The following is a 22,163-nucleotide window of genomic DNA, read 5'->3' as shown; positions in this document are numbered from 1 at the left end:
GAATATTTTTAATTCATAAATTTCTATTTTCTATTCACAAATGATCTAATGACACTGAATATGTACTGTATATATATATAAAAGTCTTTGAAACAATATTTATATCTTCCAATTTGCTACATTGGTTTTAATTTCGCTATACATAATCTACGAATGAAATAATGCAAATTATTTAATACTTTGTATCTGATAATTTTTTATTTTTTGATTTTGACACATTTCAAAATGGTCGCCGAATCTCCACAGACTACTCCGCAACTTTTTCTTACACTCTCATTATTTAACAGATGCATAAAACAAACAACCACATTTAACACATTCCATTGATGTCTTCTTTGATCAATGGACAACAAATTATCTTCAAGAAATTACATAATATTCATTACATTTGATATAGGAATAATTAAAACAGATTTTTATTATCACACGACCGAGAAATGTATGCTCGTGTATCATTTTTATCTTACAGCGGTGTTTTCACAGAATTTGTTATTCTCGATATTAATCGGATAATTTGATATACATAAAGAGCACTGTTTTTTAAAATGAAAATATTTTCGACATTTAATATTCCAAAACGGGTAACTCTACGACGGCATTAAATTTCCTGTTAGCGATGTTATTACATATATGATGATGCCGTATCTAAGCGCACACATATATATGTATATATTAGTAAATATTACAAAATTCGATTAACGTTACTAATAAATTATATATTTCTAATTGATAGTCGTCTGAAGTAAAACGTTGCACTTCGGTTATCAAATTTATAAAGAAATTATAAACATTTTAACGTGTTTGAAATATTAACAGTTTAATAAATTTAAGGCAAAAACATCACTTGTTGGTGTTGCAATAATTGTCCATATCTTTCCTTGCAGCATTCTCTTTAAATTATATATAAAAAGGAAATGGCATTAATCTGATACATTTAAAATAAAGTATGTGATTTATTTTAAAAAACAGCGGCTTCTTATAGTCGAACAATATTTTGGAAGTTGAATGCACCAATCGATAAAGTATTTGTTCTTATAAATTGAAAATCTCTCTGATCACATTCATATATCTATATGTATTCTACAATAATATGTCAAATTTAAACAATGTACATATACTGTATATATATATTTTCTTCTAATGTCTGGAAAATGTAACATATCATCATTGTAAAATATAATCTGCTAATGCTATCTTATTAACATTATCTTACATACAAATTAATTTCATAATATGATAAAACCTGTACAATTTATGATAATTTGGTTGCACAGAATCCAGATTAAATAATTTACAACATATACAACATAAGTTATACAATATTTTAATTGCAAAAATGTTTTCTTGGCTGTCATTTACAAATAAATAAGTTTAATAAACCGTGTTCACTACTTGATCGCGGTCCGGTAGAATTCTTAATTTCATGGAACCGTCGGCACCGCAAGAAAAGAGTCTTCCGAATGAATCCACGTCCAGATGCGTGACTCCCATGCTGATGTTACGGAAAAGAGTATTACGTATGTGTTCGCCGGGAAACGAATAAATCATCGAACAGTGTGGTAATCCCCATACCTACAATAAATAAATGATGTAATAAATTATGAGCATGCATCATACAATTGTTCCTGTTGATAATGATTAGAGTTGCCAACTTTCTTATACAAGAAAAAAATAAAAAAGGACACATTGCATGGAAATTTATAACAATATAGTTTTTTTATAAACATTTTTTGATTAACTGTAAATTACAGAAAATTAAATAGACAATAAATAGGTTTTTAAACTTAATGTTAGAATTATTATGAACTGTTACACAATGCAACCCTAATTGATTCCCTAAATTTTATTTGGTTGTCCAACTCTTATTATAATACTGTCTTTCTCTTTCTGTTATTATAATCAGTGATAAAAATAAACAATTAATAAGGAAATAAAATATTGGATCATCATCTGTTAGTAATATTTCAAATATAATAAAAAATTATACTTAAAAGAAGGGCGTTGTTGATAAAAGGAGAATAGGAGAGCAGTTGGCAACCCTTGTAATGATGAACGCTAACAGTGAATTATTGGCATTTTAATAAACTTTTAATCTCTACTGTAACAGTAGTAAATATATAAATATTCAAACATACTGATAAAATCTTAAATGAGTTAAAACTCAGCGTATTTTAAAAGTAGATTTAAATATGCATTCTCCATTTTTTCTGTGAGGAATAAGTCGTTTATTACAATAATAATAAAATATTTGTATACAGTATCATACACAAAAATTTATTAAAAAGCCAATAGATAAATTAGTAATTAATACAATGCAAATTAATGTACAAGGTATTGAAAGAATAAACAGATGTGTTTGTATTATTTGAGCTTATAGTGTTTTGTTTTTAAATTATTTCTTTTTAAATATATATAAATTATATATATTATATATATATATTATATATTAGGCNATAAATATTTTATATATTATATATAAATATATAAAATTACTTGTCCTGACTGACTACTGACACATCATCGTCCAGAGCAAACTACTGAACCTAAAGAGGTGAAATTTGGTACACAGTTAGGGTACGTCATGAAAATGCACACTAAGAAGGGATTTTTCGAAATTCCCCACGCGAGGGGAGAGGGAGAGCATTAAGGCTTAACCTGAAGAACGGCTTCTACTGTACTATTTTAGATGCAATTTTTTGTTTTCAATTACGTTTAGTCTTCATTGAGTACTTAGGTGTATTAAATTGATAACATTTCAGACATTGTTATAAATATTTTTATATATTTCGATTTTTTAACCAAATGTTCAAACCGTTTTAAATTTGAATTTGTTATTGCATATTGGTTTGATTATATTAATAGAACGATTGTAAACGTTCCAGAAAATTGATCAAATTGAAAATAGTTTGTTTGATTCTCAGCGGTAGGTGTTATATAACAATTATTATGGTTGTTGAAATACTGAATATAAATGGGGTTTGCTTGCAAAATCCCTGCAGACGAAGTCGCAGGTAACAGCTAGTATTATATAGAAGTAAAGCTATATATTGTATGCAATGTTTTTGAAAATGTAGAAGTGCAAGAGTTGGAAAAAATAAAATATTTTTCATGCAGATTGTTTTATTTGTTCAAATATTCTTACATTGATGTAATCGTTAATAAAAGTAGTCAAATGAATACGATATTGTCATTTAAGTATTACTATACATTAAATTTAATCATTTTGAATGATTTTTTTAGATCTAACTCAGATTATTATGATTTACTGTTATAAATTTTGATAAACTTAACTTACAGTTTTCTTAAAATACAGTGAATGTGAGAGCAGCTAAAAAGCAGACTAAAACTTATTGAGAGTCAGCTGCAATAAACTGCTTGGTAAAAAAAAAACTTAGCTAAAATATCTTTATTTATCATAATTTCCTGCATAAAACTTTAACAATGACATACATGTCACAAAAAACTTATAGAAAGGAAATAAAATCTTTGTAAAAACCACACCAGTATATACCCACTATCTATGAAATGGTCATTGAAAGCATAATACCAGTATGCTGTTTAGAAGACAATGTCTCAAACATTGTTTTTTCAATTTTTTTCATTTTATTTAGATTAGCAGTTCATTCATATACAGTTCATGCTAATCTAAATAAGTCTCTTAAAAAATTAAATGGAATATTTGAGATAGAGCAGTCCAAAGTGCATTGTACAAAAATACAAAATTGCTGCCAAGCAATAAAATTTTATCATTTCATTTCATTTTTCTTTAATTTATTAATTATTGTTAATTAAATATATAATAATGATGATGATGATGATGATTTTGACGATACACTCCATCAACATAATAATAAATGCTAAAATAAACTCAAAAAATTTTAATGCCAGTAATATCCAATGACATGGATTTGAGAATTGATTACTTAGTTCTTACTGTAAAGAACTAACTTATGATAAAATCATCAGCTAGTTTCTGAAAGTTGTTATACAGTATAGAGAGGGAAGATTTACTGAAAATTAATCAACTTTCAAGATACAAGCTCAAGTAAGAGTATCTAATAATCTCAATTAAAGTGTGAATTTATGTATAAAAAGCAAAGAGAAGAGAACTAAATGAGAGGTATGTATGTGTTTTTGGAGGAAAAATCAAGAAAAATTGCAATGGTAGACGAATATGTCTGCAATGCATAAAGCATCTTCCACAGTTTTCAAAGATGTTCTCGTTAGATAAAAAGCAAGCTGTTTGTAGAGTTTGTTGATTTAAAATCAACAGATAATCCTCATCACCACATAATCTGTACCTGCTTTCAAACTGACTTTTATTCTTTTGTAGGAAATTATGATAAACTTTTTATCGTCTTCAGAATTTCATAAATAATTATGTGTATTAATATTTTAAAACAAATAAATGTTAATAAAATTCTGATATTTTTGTTCATTATTTGCAATCATATTGCAAGTAACAAACTAAATAAACTAATATTTCTGAATTTAATATAGTTTTTATTATAAATGTAAGCTATATTAAATTCAGAAATATCAAAGTACAAGATGGAACATAAACTGTTATAAATCTGGGAAACAGTAAGAGAACAAACAAAGAAAAAGTTCGCATTGATATAGATTTCTAATCAATTATAGTGAAATTCTTGTATTATTATAATGGCTTTTGAGAGGGATGAAAAAAATAATCGGCATTAGAAATACAAACAGGGACAGATTGATTTATGTATGGGCCCCAGGACACTTACAGTTGTGGAGACCCCTGTAGCAAGACTGTCCATGCAAATAAAAACCAAATGCTATAGATTGAAAAAAAGGAAAAAAATTATATAATTATATTATAAAAATCTGTACAGATGTTCTACTATAGCATTCTTTATTTTAAATTTATATGGTATTTATTAATATAGCCTGTTGCATTTCATTTCCTGAATCATTCTTTACATTTTTCCTTTTCATTCTATATTTTTTAAGTTAATTTTTATAATTTTCTTTTTGTAGAGGCCCTGGGCATGTGCACCCATGAATGGCCTTATATATAAACCATGTAAGTAATTAAAATGAATCAATCAATCATAATATAATACATACTTATATATCTACTTATAACATTGCTCAATATAAAAGAATTATGTATGGTCTTGTGTAATGTGGGGATTACGTATCAGCAGGTACCACATAAAAGAAAATCAAAACTCCTTAGAAATTTGTGCTCTGCATCAAGTAGCTCTGTTACGATGATTGCCTAGAAACTTATGCAATCATTAGAGAGGTTGCGGCTGACGTTTTCATTGTGAAAACGTGAACGTCAGATGTCGACCACCACCATATGGCAAGTCTAGAAGGTTGACAATGGCATTTGGTACATCAAGCATGGTGAGTAGAAGATTGGCTTAAACTTCTTCATTTTTTGTGTGTTTGGGGTTAAAATTATGATGCGTTTTATTAAAATAATGATTATTTAAGCATTTATGAATAATATTGTACAAAATAGATGATTTTAATTCAGAAATTATTTAATTATTCAATATTTTTTAAAGTGATGTGAAGTGACCACAGAAACTCTAAGGTTGTGTTCACTTTTTTTTCATTTTTTTTTCATTTTCACACAGTAAGCGTTTAATTAAAATTTTATTTATAGTCTATTGATGAGGTATTAGTCTTGTTGGATGAGTATGAAAGTGATGAAGAAGCCATTTTATTATATCATATGACTAAAGCTATACCTGTGACAAAAGTAAGAATGAATTTAAATGAAATGACAGATTCTGATTGCTTGTTTTATTTTCAGTAAGTGATTAAATTAAAGTAAGAAACGAAAAAATAAAAAGGAATAATACTTATAAAGTTTTATAATTTTAACAGATTCTCAAGAGATGATTTGTTTCGCCTCCATTCTGCTTTATGCCTTCCATCTGTAATTATTTGTGAAAATGGATCATGCTCACTTGAAATTGATGCATTATGCATTTTTTTTATGATGATGATACTTTATCCTAATAGACTTGATGATATTTCTGTTTTCTTGGGGCGAACAAAAAGTGAACTTTCACGAAATACTAAATATCGTTTACAATAGCTATTCCAAATTGTTATTGAATATCAATGAAATAAAACTAACAAGAGAAAAATTAAAATTATTTAGCCAAGTAATAACAGCAAAAGGTGCTCCTTTGACAAATTGTTGGGGGTTCATAGATGGAACGACATGTCTTATTTGTCGACCAAAAACACATCAAAGAGTGGTATTCAGTGGCCATAAACAATAATTTTCAGATATATTTTTCCAAGCAGCTTTCGGATTTTCATACACATATGGATTTACAGGCACTATTTCCCTCAACAGAAGTATGTTGTGACAACAGGAAAAATGCATTGTAACTTTCCCATTGTTTCTTACAGTAGGAGACACAATGTTAATTAAAGACAAAAATAATTATTTTATGTTATTAAACACCCTATAAATATTTTGAAATAGTTTAATTTGTTTGTTTACCTTCACTGGTAACATTCATTGTTGTTAAACGTTTCTGCCATTTTTCAACAATATCCCATGAGTCAGTGTGCAGCATAAACGCAACGTGTTTACGTCGCACGTGTGGCACAACATGTTTTACTTGGAATTCAAACATCAAATGTGTAATTCTGCTTGCCGTACAAGTTTAACATTTGAACTTCAGCTGCAAACTCTCTATTTACAATTAACAGAAAACATTTCTTTAATCTGACGTTTCTGAATATACAGAGTAAAATATTATTATACCATATTGAATACACTGAGAAAAATACATGCAAACCAAGTATTCATTACAGTAAATAAAATTTGGTAGTTGTCTGGATTGTCAGAAACTGAAGAAGTATTGTTTGCTGAATTAGAATCAGAGTCAGCTGTGCTTTGATGGATGAACATAACCATTTGCCATCTATGAAAACACTAACATTTAGCAAGTCTGCAAAATAAGACCTTTCAGTACTTTGTATTCTGTTTATGTTTCTAGCAATTAAATCACATTTTAATCAAATTTTATATGAATTTTTCTTAGTTTGGTCTCCCAAATTTACTATACATAATTATATTCCACCATGTATTAATTCAATAAAAAATTTTTTGAAGTTTTAACTTTAAAGTTAAAAAAACCAAATAAGATAGCATTACTTACTCTAATATCTCCATCAGCTGCTCCTGTAACAAAAAATTCTTCAATAGGATCCAAAGTCATGCATTTAATAGCAGAATCGTGAGCCTGAAAACTATGCATCATTTGATTCTGCCTGATATCAAATATACCTGATCAGTGTTAAGGTTTGTATTATAATCAAATAAGTTATTTATTTTCATAAAATATATTCTTTAACAAGATTTTTTAATTAAAAAAAAAAAAACAATCAGTAAAATCTGTCCAACTACAAAATAAATCTTAGAACAAAATAATTTCCTTTGTCAAGTCTACCTTTTTTTCCCTGTTAAACTACTATAGGTCTGTTACTTTAGTTGTGCCAATGCAAAACAGTTGTTTCTCCCAATATTCTACAATTAACCAATTTTCCAGAGTAACAAATATTTAAAAAAAGTATAATAATTTTGAGCAAAAATAATTTCAAAGATCCGTCACTAGAAAATATCTGCCAACAACAAATATAACTGAGGCCATTTCATAAGAAATTTTATAGATTTGTACTAGATATTGAATGATAAAAATAAATCTTATTAATTTATGAATGAATGGATGATTTCATTTTATGAAATATACTGCAATAAATAGTTTTTTTAATTTAAAAATCTACAGGTTTTTTGTAAATTGAAAAAATATATATTTGATATATATTCACTATGAATGACAACTATTTGAAATTTCTTTTTTCTTCAACAGTTAATTTTTTCTTATTACAAGTTTGTGTTGATATTTTTATAAATCTTTTATCCAAGATTGAAAAAGAATGATTACAAATTCTTATATTTTAATAAATTCTGAAAGATTTAATGAATAAAAAGTCTTTTAGTAATATTTTGTAAAAATGTGAAGGTAAACTACCAAATCAGTAGATCCTGATTAATAAATTTAATTCATATACAATACAATATTCAATATTCTTGGTAATCTGTTTGCTATTTTGACATATCCAGTAATCCGACACTAATTGACATTCGGGTATTATTATACCATTGCTAAGTCATAGACAAGCTTCCCTTAGTTTATACTCTAGTTTCCACTAATTTTAAACATTTTCCCACTAAATGTGGCACGATATCTAGCCCAGGCTTAAACATTCAAGCTTTGTCACTATATTAAAGATTGTTAGGCTCAAAAAAGTACAATATCTTATAAGTGTTAAATGCAATAATGTATAAGTAGTCCCTCAAAATTTCCTACCAAAAATACTATGCCTCCCACTAAACTTTCCATGGTTGCTTCAATTTTCTACTAAATTTAGTGAGAATCCACCAACTCGGCAACACTGATTACTGGCAGGGTTTCTTTCAGGAGAGGTCCTGGAGGCTAATACTTCCCAGAGATTGAAAAATATATCCCCTCATATAAACCCAGATCAAGACCTCCCCCAAAATTTTTTTTTTATAAAAGAAACATTGCTCACTGGTGATGGCAGTTGGATTAATGACCAAAAAATCTGAGCACAATTTAATACAATGTACTAATATCATGTAAATGAACAAATGTTTGTGTTTTGAATGATTAAACCACTAAATTCACTTTACTTTCAATTATCTGGCAATCTCCTTAATTTGACAATGTTCCAGTCTCATATATGTTGGATTACTGAGATTGTACTGTGATAAGAAAGAAATGAACATTAAAACGTTCATTTCTTTCATTTCTTTTTGATGTTCAAACAAATTAATTAACAAATGTAACATATCATTATATGTCATGCATATTAATTATTATTTTTTCATAGAGTAAAGCAAATAAAGTTAAAATTGCAATATTTCATAGATCAGTCTTCTCAGAAATTTTAAGAGATGTTTTACTAACTAAATACATATAAGATTTTTACAAATGTGCATGCTTGCAAGCTTTTGTGGTTACTTCTGAGCAATGGATAGAGAAATTTGAATCCATTTGAGTTTGCTTAGTGTAAATGTTTAAGTTGTGGATTTGCTTGCAATACAATGTTGGCTGTTTATATTTCTTGTAAAACTGGATTATCAGTCAGAGTAATATATAATTACAGAGATAATATTAAGTGAGATAAAGTTTTTATTTTTCTATCAGGATAATAACAGATTAAGATATTTTTATAGAAAGCTTTTTTNAACTTTGCATCATTTCTCTGCAAAGTTGGTTTACTTTCACCTTTTTTAACTTTTTTAATTTTATTTTGTTATTGATGTAAAGTTTTAGAATGTGGAAGTTATCTATCCTCCGTAAGTCAGAAAGGAAAGAAAATTTGATTTTTTATGTATTTTTCTACAATACAATTAAGTAAGAATTGACTTATAAAATATTTAACTTATAACAAAAAGGATACACACAAAACCTTTCTTCCCTGCTGTAATCAATATTTGATTCTGTTTTGAATATAACACTGCAGAACCACCATTATCATGACAATTAAATGCTAAAATGTACAGTATTATAAAAATATGTAAATAATTATTTTATGGACTAGTTTTTAAATTAAGTCTAAATTAATAAATTTACAATTTTAGATATATTAAATACTTGAATTAGGAAACTCATTATTTCTCCAATACAGAGGAATTAATTACTACGTTTAAAACGATTTTTTCTCCATAAAACTGAAGAGTATAGGAAAAACTTATTCATTTTTAAAATATTTTACATGCAAGATTTTAAAAAATAATATTTACAGTATATACTCCAGTTGACAATGCTTTTGTTGCAAAAATTCTACATTTCTTAACTGTTATTGATATTTACTTACTTCAAGATGATATATCAATCTTCATATGTGGATAAAAACTTTAGTAATTTCTTTAGAAATAATTTATTAATATTTATTATGAAACTGAATTCACAATTGAAAACCTTAAGGTATACTATAAAATTGATTGATTAAAACTTCTGAATGAAACTATTGTAGGTTATAGGCAGATCAGAATGCAATGATAATATCAAAGTCAACTAGATTTTTAATCAAGCTGTTTTCCTATCATTCTTAACATAACATACAATTAGTTTAGGTTCAAGTTATTCAAGATAGATGTTTAAAAATTATGAATATAAATAGTATCATAGAATTGGTGTATAATTGATAAAATTAACTAAATAGGATTTAACTGTAAATTAAACAAACTAAATTTAATACAGCAAAACCTCACTTGTGACATCATCATGGAATACAATTTCTGGCCCCATAACTCAGGTAGTTGCCTAGGCAAAGTTATGAAAACATTGACATACAGAATACTATACTGAATCCTGCTAAAACTTTAATACAGATTATAAAATTAAACAAAAATAAATAAATAAAATAAATTCACATAGTATTGCAACCCAAAGAAAATTATTAAACTGAAGTCATTAACTAAGCAGAAGTATCCAAGTGTCAATAATTAAATTAGCTTTTAACACCAAGTTCATTGATAAATTTCTTCATTCACTGATGCTAGTAACTTAAGTTATCAGTGATCATTGCTGATTTATGTGCAATATTTTTACAAAATACAATTGGATCCTTTATAAAATTATTGAACAAATATATAATTGTCTTTCTTCTGGCTAAATTTTGGAAATCTTCATTTAAACTTGACATATTAAATTTATTTGAATGTCATCTGTTGGAGGAATCTCAGCAAACTGATCCAAAATTACACTCAGTTCTATTTAAAATACTTTAATGATACATTACGTTCAGGAATGTAGTTAGGGTTTTCCTGTTCTATTAGCCAAGTAAACAGGACTGGATGTCACTTTAGGAACTCCTATCAGGCCACCAATGTAGAATTTGATTTATATTAAAAATTATGCAGTTTTACAGAGGAACTTCACTAGTGGCCACAAAGTGAGGTTTTAAAGTATTTAGTTAGTTTATTTAACTAAATAATTAAATATAAATTAATTAAAAATAACTAAACAAAAATTTGAATTTACAACTAATTAGTTTCATTTTGTATGTGCTTACATATTTCAATAATCTGAACATTTTTTGGAGTACAAAATATTCTTATATTATATTATAGTCAAACTGATTTTCATAATGTCTCTAATGTTTAAGAAAGTTTAAGAGCTTAAATACTTTTTGTTAGTCTCGACAGTAATGCTTTCTCAGCAGTCATATTGTATGTATAAATGAGACTATTTTAAATGTTTTAATTTTACATTTTTAGTTAAGAAATGATAAAAAAAAATAATTGTATCAAGAATAGAGTGTACACTATACTAGAAATCAACTTAGGATAATAAATTCTTAGAATATGTCAGAGTAATCAGAAGAGTACAGAAAGACCAACCTCGTGAACACTTGAAACAGTTGATATAACTCTAAGAAGTATACAATAATTCAGCCTCAATATCTGTAGAACTATGAAGTAGCAAGAGAAAATTTTTATTTACAGTTATATTTAGTTACATTATTTACTTTACCTTATGTTTCAGTTATTTTGAGTTTTGGAGTAGATTTAAAAAAATTGCCAGGACTAATTTAGATTTACAAAAAATATATTTCTTGGTAAACTATACATACCGAATGAGTTTTAAGTTTTTTGCATTGGATGGCAGACAAGTAGCCTAGAATAAAAGGTCAATTCTGCCGTGGAATCATTATTACCTCAACAGCATGTGAAAGGACCGAATGAAATAGACTCGTCCAGTATGTATAGTCTACAAAGAACTATATTTTGGAGTGGAGTTATTTTAAACTTCAACTACTATCTCAACACTACAACTACAACTTCATTTGCTTAATATTTTATAGCAAACTGGTTTCACAATAATGATAAATTCATCTAAATCTTCAATCCAGCATCAATATTTTATTAAACTAACATTTTCAACTTTGTTAAAAGGTCTTCTTCAGGTTATTTGGAAGACCTCAGAGTTTTAATAGATTGGAATTCGAATCAAGAATTCAAATCAAGAAGATTTAAAATAAAAAGTATGCAAACGTTACATCTCAGTCACTCATGACAAGAGTCAAAGAGCATAAGTCCACAATGTTGGAATTCGGAGACCATGGAAACTGAAATAATTTATGTTCTGATTTCTCAACTGCCTTCTTCACTTAGAGATTTTATTGAAACAAGAGGTTTCCACTCTACAGCAGTAATTTTAAAGGCAGTTAAACAATTTGATATTAATTATAATTCAATAATTATAAATTACTAATATAAATACTTTGTTTTGGATTATTAATTAATTAAACTTAAAACAGACTAATCAAAAATCCAGCAGAAAATCAAGAAAAATTGCAATGGTAGACGAATATGTCTGCAATGCATAAAGCATCTTCCACAGTTTTCAAAGATGTTCTCGTTAGATAAAAAGCAAGCTGTNAAGACGATTTAAAATAAAAAGTATGCAAACGTTACATCTCAGTCACTCATGACAAGAGTCAAAGAGCATAAGTCCACAATGTTGGAATTCGGAGACCATGGAAACTGAAATAATTTATGTTCTGATTTCTCAACTGCCTTCTTCACTTAGAGATTTTATTGAAACAAGAGGTTTCCACTCTACAGCAGTAATTTTAAAGGCAGTTAAACAATTTGATATTAATTATAATTCAATAATTATAAATTACTAATATAAATACTTTGTTTTGGATTATTAATTAATTAAACTTAAAATAGACTAATCAAAAATCCAGCAATCATTTATTAATTCTAATATCCTGATAACACCATATCATTTGCAGTCTTATTTAATGGAATGTGGAGTTTAAAAATGTGAAAAAATAACAAAAACTTAAATTAAAAATTTGCAATGATGCAAAAGGATGATAAATCTTTAAATATCTTTAACCCTTTATTTATGTATAAAATAAGAGTGAAAAATATTTGAATATTCCCAAGCAAAATGGTATACAATAAAACTAAATATATTTTACAAGTACCCCAAAGAAATGAATTTTAATTGAAAATTTACATTAATATACAGTAAAACTCCAATTATATAAATGCCAATTAACTAAATGTTCAATTATCTGAATCATCACTTGCCATCTTCTCTCTTTCTCCCATTGACATCACACTACAATTCTCTTATGTTGTGAGACTGAATGTCAGAGATGCCTATTTACTGTAAGAGATCCAAATGGTCAGTAGGATGCTACTCTCACATTAATGAATAAATAAATACTGCACTTGTACAGTACAATACTGTGTTACCCTGTAATTTCATTCTTTACATGTTAATCCACTTATCCAAATTTTTGATTATCTGAATCACATACAGAACAAATCAATTCGGATAATCAGAGTTCTACTGTATTTTATTTAAAAATAAAGATCTTTACTCACATATTACTAAAGCTTTTCCTTGTGGTAGTAATGTATCCCAAATACATACATTTTTATTATCTGAAGAGTGTCCTACTGTTGCTATTAGACTAGAAGAATTCACAAATATAAAATCACTTGCTTGTTTACCATGACATCGAGCACTCTAAAAAACATCAAAATTTAATTCCTTAATTGCATTTCAACTATTTTATATTTAATAAATTCAAACTTATTGATTTAAATCATAAACTAAAAACTATTTAAAGAACCAATTTAATATCATTGTTATTTTTTACATATCTACAGAAACATTAGATTTATTAATTTTAACATAAAGTTAGAGATTATTAAACTTAATTCATGCTACTTAAACAGTTATGAATTCATTTAAATCCAAGAATTTAAAAAAATTTTATATACTATAAATACTTACAAAAAATGGTTTACAACTCATATTAGCTTGCCAAAGACTTAAATTACCATCTCCATCTGTAACTCCAAACTAAAAGATAAAAACAAAAATGAATACATAATGAGATAAATATGAATGAATTATGTTATTTAATTAAACAGAGATTCAATAAAATAAAGTGTTTTCAATTAGCTGAAACAGAAGTAATGGATGATAATGATGAAAGTATTGTGAAAGTGGAATTTAAAGTGTGTCATACACGGTTTAAATGATTTTTGAGATGAAGATAGTTTCTTCTCTTCAGTAAGCAACCTAAGCTATGTAACTGTTCTGAAGTTAGTATCTATAGAAATGTAAGTATGATATAGTTAGTAAAACTAAACCATACTTACATTTCTACATTATATAGTCTGCATGTTTATTATATTATTCCTGCTTTTAATGTGTGTTAGTATTATTTTAAGTTATATATATTATTTGGTATGATTTAGTAATTCAATTTTCAGTTTGGGAATGATCAAAAATTTCTCTGATATAAATTAATGGTAATTGCTTCTTTGTTTTACACCATTTCAGCTTACAAAATGATTCACAGGAACATTCAACTTTTCAATAGTAATTCAATTTTCAGTTTGGGAATGATCAAAAATTTCTCTGATATAAATTAATCGTAATTGCTTCTTTGTTTTACACCATTTCAGCTTACAAAATGATTCACAGGAACATTCAACTTTTCAATAGCAGGGTAATTTGTATTAGAAATTAATGAATCAATCTAAAACTTAAAAATATCTACTATATTAATCTATTTAGTTTAAAATATTTGATAATATCATTAACTTTGTAATGATTACAGAAAGAGTGCATAAGTAACTAAAATTTTCAATATACAGGGTGTAATAAAATTTTGTGCCAATATTTTTTACAGATAGATTCTAGAGTCAAAAAACCTTAAAATCCTCTATAGACTTTTTCAATATCCGCTTTATTTTTGAAAATCTGACCTGCCAAAAAATCAAATCAGAAACCAATTTTTAATCTCCTGCCATAAAGGTATCATTGTTTGTTTTCAACTTCTGTATTACCTACATGTACAAACTTTAGGATACTCCTATCTTGGTCATTTAACTTTCATGTTCAAACAAAATTATTTTTTGAATACTTGATAAAAACATACCAAAAAACATTTATAGGTATTTTGCCTTCTGAATAAAAATCCTTGTTGGATATTAAGATTTTTACAATTATGCAAAATATATAACTGAACATTATATACCAACATTACATAATAGCATATCCCATATATAATTTAAAATAATACTCTATGCTTTATTTTTAAGTGTTTTATTAGTTTTAGTTTAAATCATAAATATTGTTATTGAATATACGTCACTTTTCATTTTTATGTATCCAACAAAGAAGGAATTCAACTAAGATAAATTTTATAAATTCATAATTAAAGAAATGAAATTAGATTTTAGACATATCTTTTTGCATAAACTATTGAAAGAGAAATGATTACCACTTAAAACTACTAAATTTTCATTTTTGTATTATATCATCTATGATACAAAGAACTTTTTCACTAGTTTAGAGTTTGAAAAACAACAAATATTTTGAATTATCAATATCCAGAATTTTAAGTTGTTTCTCTTCATGTTACTTACTTTATTACCCTGAGCATTAAACAACACTCTTGTTACTCTGGCATAGGCTCCAGGTGACCTAGGAGAAGATAAAGGCTGTTGTCGATCCCATTCCCAGAGACGAACTGATCCATCTTGAGATCCTGTAAGATCTATAAAACAAAATTCTATTTTTAGTGAATTATATATATTAGAAGAAAATATATCATTATCATATAAAACTTGTTTTGAAACTTATTGGCTTATAATTTGTATTTAAAATATCATAATTAAAGCTCATCTTTTTAGTATTTTGCTGAAAACTTCTGTTTATTGAAATTCTTTAATATGATAATTTTATAAAAGTAACATAAATGCAAACACACACACACATGTATATACATGTATATACAGTATGTATATGTATCAAAAAACTGTTTATTATACATTCAGATGCTTTCATATATTTCTAGTTCATTTTTGGATATCATGCAATGAAATAATGAAATATTTTTTAAAACAACATTTGATATGTACCATATTTTCGCAAAATGACCAACATACCGGTCTATCAGGGGAGACTGTGAAATCAAATATTTCCATATGGTATAGTAAAAACTGGCATGCCAGTTTATCCCACGGAATGCCTACATGCCAGTTTAAGTGAGGTTATACATCCCTCTCTAGACGGCGCATTAAAAAAAGAATGACTTACATCACGTAAAAACTACAATTGTATATTTAATTTCTTCATTTTGTCTCTTTCTAATGACATAAAATATTCTTGGAATTCCAAAAGTACTTTTCTTTGTGTTTACTTTATTGCTATTTGATTTAAAAACACAAAAATAAACATATTAAATTTAAGAAACTGGTGGTAAATTATCTCAGCTTACACCAATTAACATCAGCTTTGAATGAAATTTGAGAGGAAGGTGTTATTTTTAAGGTCACTGTACTCTACACTGACTGACTAACCACTACTAATGTCAAGAAGTCATTAATTGTTTTAATAGAGAGGTTGTGGTCGTTTTCAACACAAAAAACGTGTATGTTGGACATTCAGCGCCGCCTTCCTGTAAGCCTAGACGTTTGACAATGGCGTTCAGAACGTCAGTGGAATCATGCTTGATGTTCCAAATGCCATTGTCAAACTTCTAGGCTTACAGGAAGGTGCCACTGAACGTTCGACGTACACGTTTTTGCATTGAAAACGTCAACCGCAACCTCTCTATTGTCTTGTACACAAAAACTTTCTATCTGATTTTAAGTCAGTCAAATTACAATGTTGTTATTTTATTGTACTGATTAGAATGTTTTCTTTAACATTTAATTAACAACTAGTTTTGTTACATCTGATTAATTTTATAATTTAGTCACAATTGCTGGTAACCCTGGGGTTTCCAGTATGCTGGTCTCCCCCATTTTTATGCAGCATGCCAATCATTCTTCAAAAATACATTAAAAGTCTTTATTTCTCATTAAATTTAAGGATTTTTGCTCACTCTATTATTTAATACAAAGTAAATGGTCAAAATTATTTATTTATTTATTATTTTTACAAATCAAGCTGTGACACAAAACAAATGATAGACCCATAAACACAAGTATATTATTTACCCAAGTATAATAATGGCCAAAATATAAAGAATTTCTGCATTTTATAGTCAAAATATCATATGTATATATGAGTGTAAAACCTGAACATAAGCAGCTGACATCTGTTGTGCAAAACTGTTATTTGCAACTAAAACCCCATTTCAATTCATTTAAACAATTGTGTTTCTATTTAGTGACATGCATCTATATATACAACTGTGGTGCAGAGAATCAGAAAAATCAAATTTTAAGACTGCAAACATGATGCAGAACATTTAACTTGAGGCATTATTTGATATGTGCAATACAATGTATAATGATGTGTGCACTTTAAAATATGGGAGTTGTATTCTCGGTGTTCCTTTGCTATAAACTTATCAATCAAGTATATATCAAAACTAAAAATCTAGAGTTGTAAACATCCAATCCAATCTATTCATTAAAAATTACCAATGGCAATTTATATAGTAAAATTGTAAGAGATGAAAGAATACAAAAAAGTTTTCACAATCTGCCATTTCAATCACCATTGACACCAAAATAATGCAAATCTTCACTTACAGAGGCAACCTTTTATTTGAGGTTACGACCTCTGTAAAAAATGTATATTAGTTTTAAAGTCCTCTGGTGATAAATGCTGTGAATTAAAAATACATAGTTCATTAAAAATTCATCACCAGAGGATGTTTTTTAAAACCAATTTACATTTTTTAGAGGTCATAACCTGAAATAAAAGGTCACCTCTAAGTGAAAATTTGTGTTATTTTGGTATCAATGGTGATTGAAACGACAGATTGTGATGACATTTTTTTATATTCTTCTCTTACAATTTTACTGTCCAAACTATTATAAAAAAAGATTAAAAGAAGGATACTTACAAATACTCTTTGAGCAATTAAGTAGATTATTTTAAAGGTAATGAAAATTTGTTAAAAATACAATATAAACAATCAGTTTTCTTCAAATATATTAATTATTATTTTTTCATAGAGTAAAGCAAATAAAGTTAAAATTGCAATATTTCATAGATCAGTCTTCTCAGAAATTTTAAGAGATGTTTTACTAACTAAATACATATAAGATTTTTACAAATGTGCATGCTTGCAAGCTTTTGTGGTTACTTCTGAGCAATGGATAGAGAAATTTGAATCCATTTGAGTTTGCTTAGTGTAAATGTTTAATTTGTGGATTTGCTTGCAATACAATGTTGGCTGTTTATATTTCTTGTAAAACTGGATTATCAGTCAGAGTAATATATAATTACAGAGATAATATTAAGTGAGATAAAGTTTTTATTTTTCTATCAGGATAATAACAGATTAAGATATTTTTATAGAAAGCTTTTTTTACTTGGAAAATATAATTATTGTTAAAATTATATTAAGTTTTACTATAATTACTATGTTAATATGTGGCTATTCAATTTAATTAAATATTAAATTTCTTAAATTACTACAATATATACTAACAATTTATATATATATATATATATTTAATTCTTATTAATTATTTTACTTACAAAATGACTGAACTGGATGAGAACACATTCTTCTCACACCGTCTATTTTATGTCTTTTTATCTGCATTAAAAAACAATAGTTTTTTTAACTGATAACATAAATAATATTTTACTAAACTGACATGTCAATCTGACTGTTTTATATTAGCAAAAAATAATTGCCATGTTAATTTACCAATCATTTTAAAGAAAGAAGAAATAGAATTTTAGAAATATTTTTAGTTGCATTTTTAAAATTTAAGTAATTTCTTAAGTTTTACATTTCATATATTTATTTTATAAATTAAAACTGGATTTAAAAATATATAATCTAACAGATATAAAATGTGCAAGCAATATTTATGAATATTAATATTGTAATATAATAATACATAAAAATAAGATAGGAAGTATGTTCCATATATAAACAAAAGCAATGACATTACATAATAACAGAACATAAACATCTTATTTAAACAAAGTCTCTTCATTTGAAACTTCTTTGTTATATGTTTAAAATAGAGAAACTTCATTTAATAAGTTTATTTTGAAAGTACTTCCTGAAAGAGACTGTTCATTTAACAAGAAGTTAAAAATTAATAAATATTTTCATCTTTTTAAAAGCATCTTTGGATAATTTTTCTGAATTCTGTTCAAACTGCTCAAAAAAAAAACTTTAAATAAAAATTCTCATTATTTGTTAAGTATTTTATTTTAATTAATAGTTACATTGTTTTGGATATTTACTTCATAAATTTTATTTTATATTTGTTTGAAATAAAATTTACAATAAACAATCTCTTTGTTATAAAAGATGAAAAATATTGTTAAATTTTTATGTTTTCACTATAAAAATTATCTTACTTTAAAACAAAAATAGTGAGATAGCTGAAACCCACAATTTTATATAAAAGAAGTTTTTGTCAATTAAAAAATTTATAAAACTTATATTATTAAGAAATTTTTATCCTAACTTTGGCTTTATAAATATATATATTAAATTTTAAATACAAAATTTTAGTTCAAAAGTTAGTATATTTAAGCAAAAAATTGTTTTTAATCTTTATTCTCTTGCAATGAATAATATTCTACAATAACATCAAAACATTTAAAAATAAATGACAGATAAAATTTAAAATAAAAGAAAACATTATTTATTTATTTATTATACTTAAAACTTGGCCAGCATGGCCAAGTTTTATAGGAAACTAATAATTCAAATTTGTCAAACATCTGAGAAACCAAAATTTAAACTTAAAAGTTTATATATTCTCAATTACAGATTAAGATTAAAATTTATTTTTGAAACTGTGTGTAAAAGTTACTTTGGATAGTTTTCATACAACCTAGAATTTTAATGAACTCTAGTGAATTTCTTAAAAATAGAATTTGTAAGTTTAATAAGTTTTTAGCAGAATAAAATTCAATATATTCTTTAATAAACTTTTAAAAAATATATTTTTCAGATATCTCATTGCATAGAGTAAGCATGCTTTAATTATTTATAAAATGCATAATAATTTTAAAGAATAGATAAATTAGTTATACTTATATTCTAAACACAATTCTCCATAAATATGAGATTTAAAATTATATATATATGCATAAAGACATACATGTTGTGTGTGCAACTTCAAAATTATAATATATATATATTTTTTTATTACAATAATGTATTATGAAAATTGTCAAAAAATAATTTCTGGGCAAAAGAAATTAATGATAAACCAAAAATACTAATATTAAGCAATGTATATGAATCACATGCAAATAATTTCATCATTATTGATCTGTGATATTCTTGCAACATAGACACTAATTAAAATTGATGCAGACTTATTGTGCATACCATTTTAAAGCTGGAAAAAATGTGGAAATTATTTTGTTATGGAAATATATAAGGATATAAACTTTATAAATTTGCAAAGGGTTTCATTTCTCCATAAACTTCTTCAAACAAAAAAAATGTTGTTTGATAGATTGCTAAGGAAATAAATTAATAGATAATTATACACAAATATAACTACGGATATGTATAAATATTTCAATAATGTTCTTTAAGTGTTTTTTGTAAAGAGATAGAAATACTTGCATTTTTAAAATTTTCTTTTTTTTATATAATATTTTTTGTATAAATAAAAGTGTAATTTATAAAATTTACTGTTAGAGTATGAGATATGATCAATCTTGAAACATAAACAAAAGTATATTTTTCATCTGATATATTTAATTTTATTTTATTCTGTTTAATACTTTGGGATTATTAATTATAAATTAATAACAGTTATATTATTGTGTGTTAGGATAAAAATTTGCTCAATAAATTTGAATTATATATATTTTAAATTAATCTTAGTAGAAATTTTGTAACTGAAATCTCTTCTTTATGAGAATTGTTAGAAATAAATTTTACTATTATATAAATTTAAAATCATTGTGACTTTTAAAATTATCTAACATTAATGCTATTGATAATTTTTATCTTTTATATCTCAAATTCACATAACAAACAATTTAAAATTACACATTAGAACAATAATTCTGTCATGCAACATAACTTCACATGAATTTCATATCACAATGTAACATTAGAAGTTATTAAAAATTGAAAATATGCGACTTTCTTGTCATTTTTAATTTTTCAACTCATCAGTCCAAACTCACCGGTTTCAGCATATGGCGACTTCTTTCAAGCACAAACTGACAGAATTGTGGATTAGAACTTCCTGCGAAGTGATGACCTTTCATCTTGAGTTATAAGCAAAGATATAATAAAGATAGAAAAGATAAGCCAAATAGCAGAAGTCATGAAAGAAGAAGAGCAAAGAATGTTAAGAAAATAAATTAAAAGATAATTATACACAAATATAATTATTTTCATGTATATGTATTTCAAGAATGAAGTTTTATTTAATAGTTAAGTAATACATGTATGTATCATTTAGTAGTTATGATCCTTTGAACATAAAATTTTAATATATAGTTATATATAAATTTATATATATATACATACATACATATAATAATTATACATACATATAACAATGCTAATTAAATAGCTATATCTGTTTAAAAAACTGCAATGAAGCACAGTAATCAACACATGGCATAACTCATTCATTTATTCCAGCTTTTTGTTGAGACGCGTTTCTACACACGTTTCGGGCTCTGTTTTTGCCCCTCCTCAGTCAACTAAAACATATAAAAACTAATTATATACATATTATAACCCGACATATGAATTAAAAAACGACAAAAATAAAAGTATATTTCGTTGGTATATACAAGTAAGACATAACATACCATTTTCTAAGTAAATTCCTTCTCTGGATGTATTTTTTTCCTTGAACGGGAATCATACTCTATATACTTGATTATTTCAGATACTAGGTTGAAGATTTAATCTTACTTCTTCATGCTTCAGACACAGATTGTCTTATTTAAACTCTACTATACTTTGAAGACTATAAAAACAACACAATTAGTGTACTTAACATGTAGGTATTAACAATATACAGGATTTTTTCTTACGTACTTAGTCACAGTAGAGTTCTTGAGGTGTCACAAAGGATTACAATGGACATATGGCAGAGTTCTTCTTTT

At 26.1% G+C, this 22,163-nt stretch overlaps 1 protein-coding gene across 1 annotated transcript in view; it reads right to left on the bottom strand.

Annotated features, from left to right (window-relative positions):
* Positions 1-200: 200 nt before the first annotated feature.
* LOC111630503 (dmX-like protein 2) overlaps positions 201-22,163 on the bottom strand; it is a 190,820-nt gene continuing 168,857 nt past the window's right edge. Inside the window, exons 49-56 of the mRNA XM_023374610.1 lie at positions 21,225-21,308; positions 18,582-18,642; positions 15,506-15,636; positions 13,860-13,928; positions 13,445-13,589; positions 9,493-9,582; positions 7,164-7,291; positions 201-1,572 (exon numbers count right to left, since the gene is read on the bottom strand). Of these exons, the coding sequence (XP_023230378.1) occupies positions 1,372-1,572; positions 7,164-7,291; positions 9,493-9,582; positions 13,445-13,589; positions 13,860-13,928; positions 15,506-15,636; positions 18,582-18,642; positions 21,225-21,308 (909 nt within the window). The 3' untranslated portion in view covers positions 201-1,371. The remainder of the gene's footprint in view (positions 1,573-7,163; positions 7,292-9,492; positions 9,583-13,444; positions 13,590-13,859; positions 13,929-15,505; positions 15,637-18,581; positions 18,643-21,224; positions 21,309-22,163) is intronic.

Source organism: Centruroides sculpturatus, unplaced genomic scaffold (assembly GCF_000671375.1).
Source record: "Centruroides sculpturatus isolate CEXI.00-Female unplaced genomic scaffold, Cexi_2.0 scaffold576, whole genome shotgun sequence".
NCBI classification, from domain to species: Eukaryota; Metazoa; Arthropoda; class Arachnida; order Scorpiones; family Buthidae; genus Centruroides; species Centruroides sculpturatus.
Note: the sequence above shows the minus strand (reverse complement) of the source record. Positions and strands in the feature narration are given on the sequence as shown.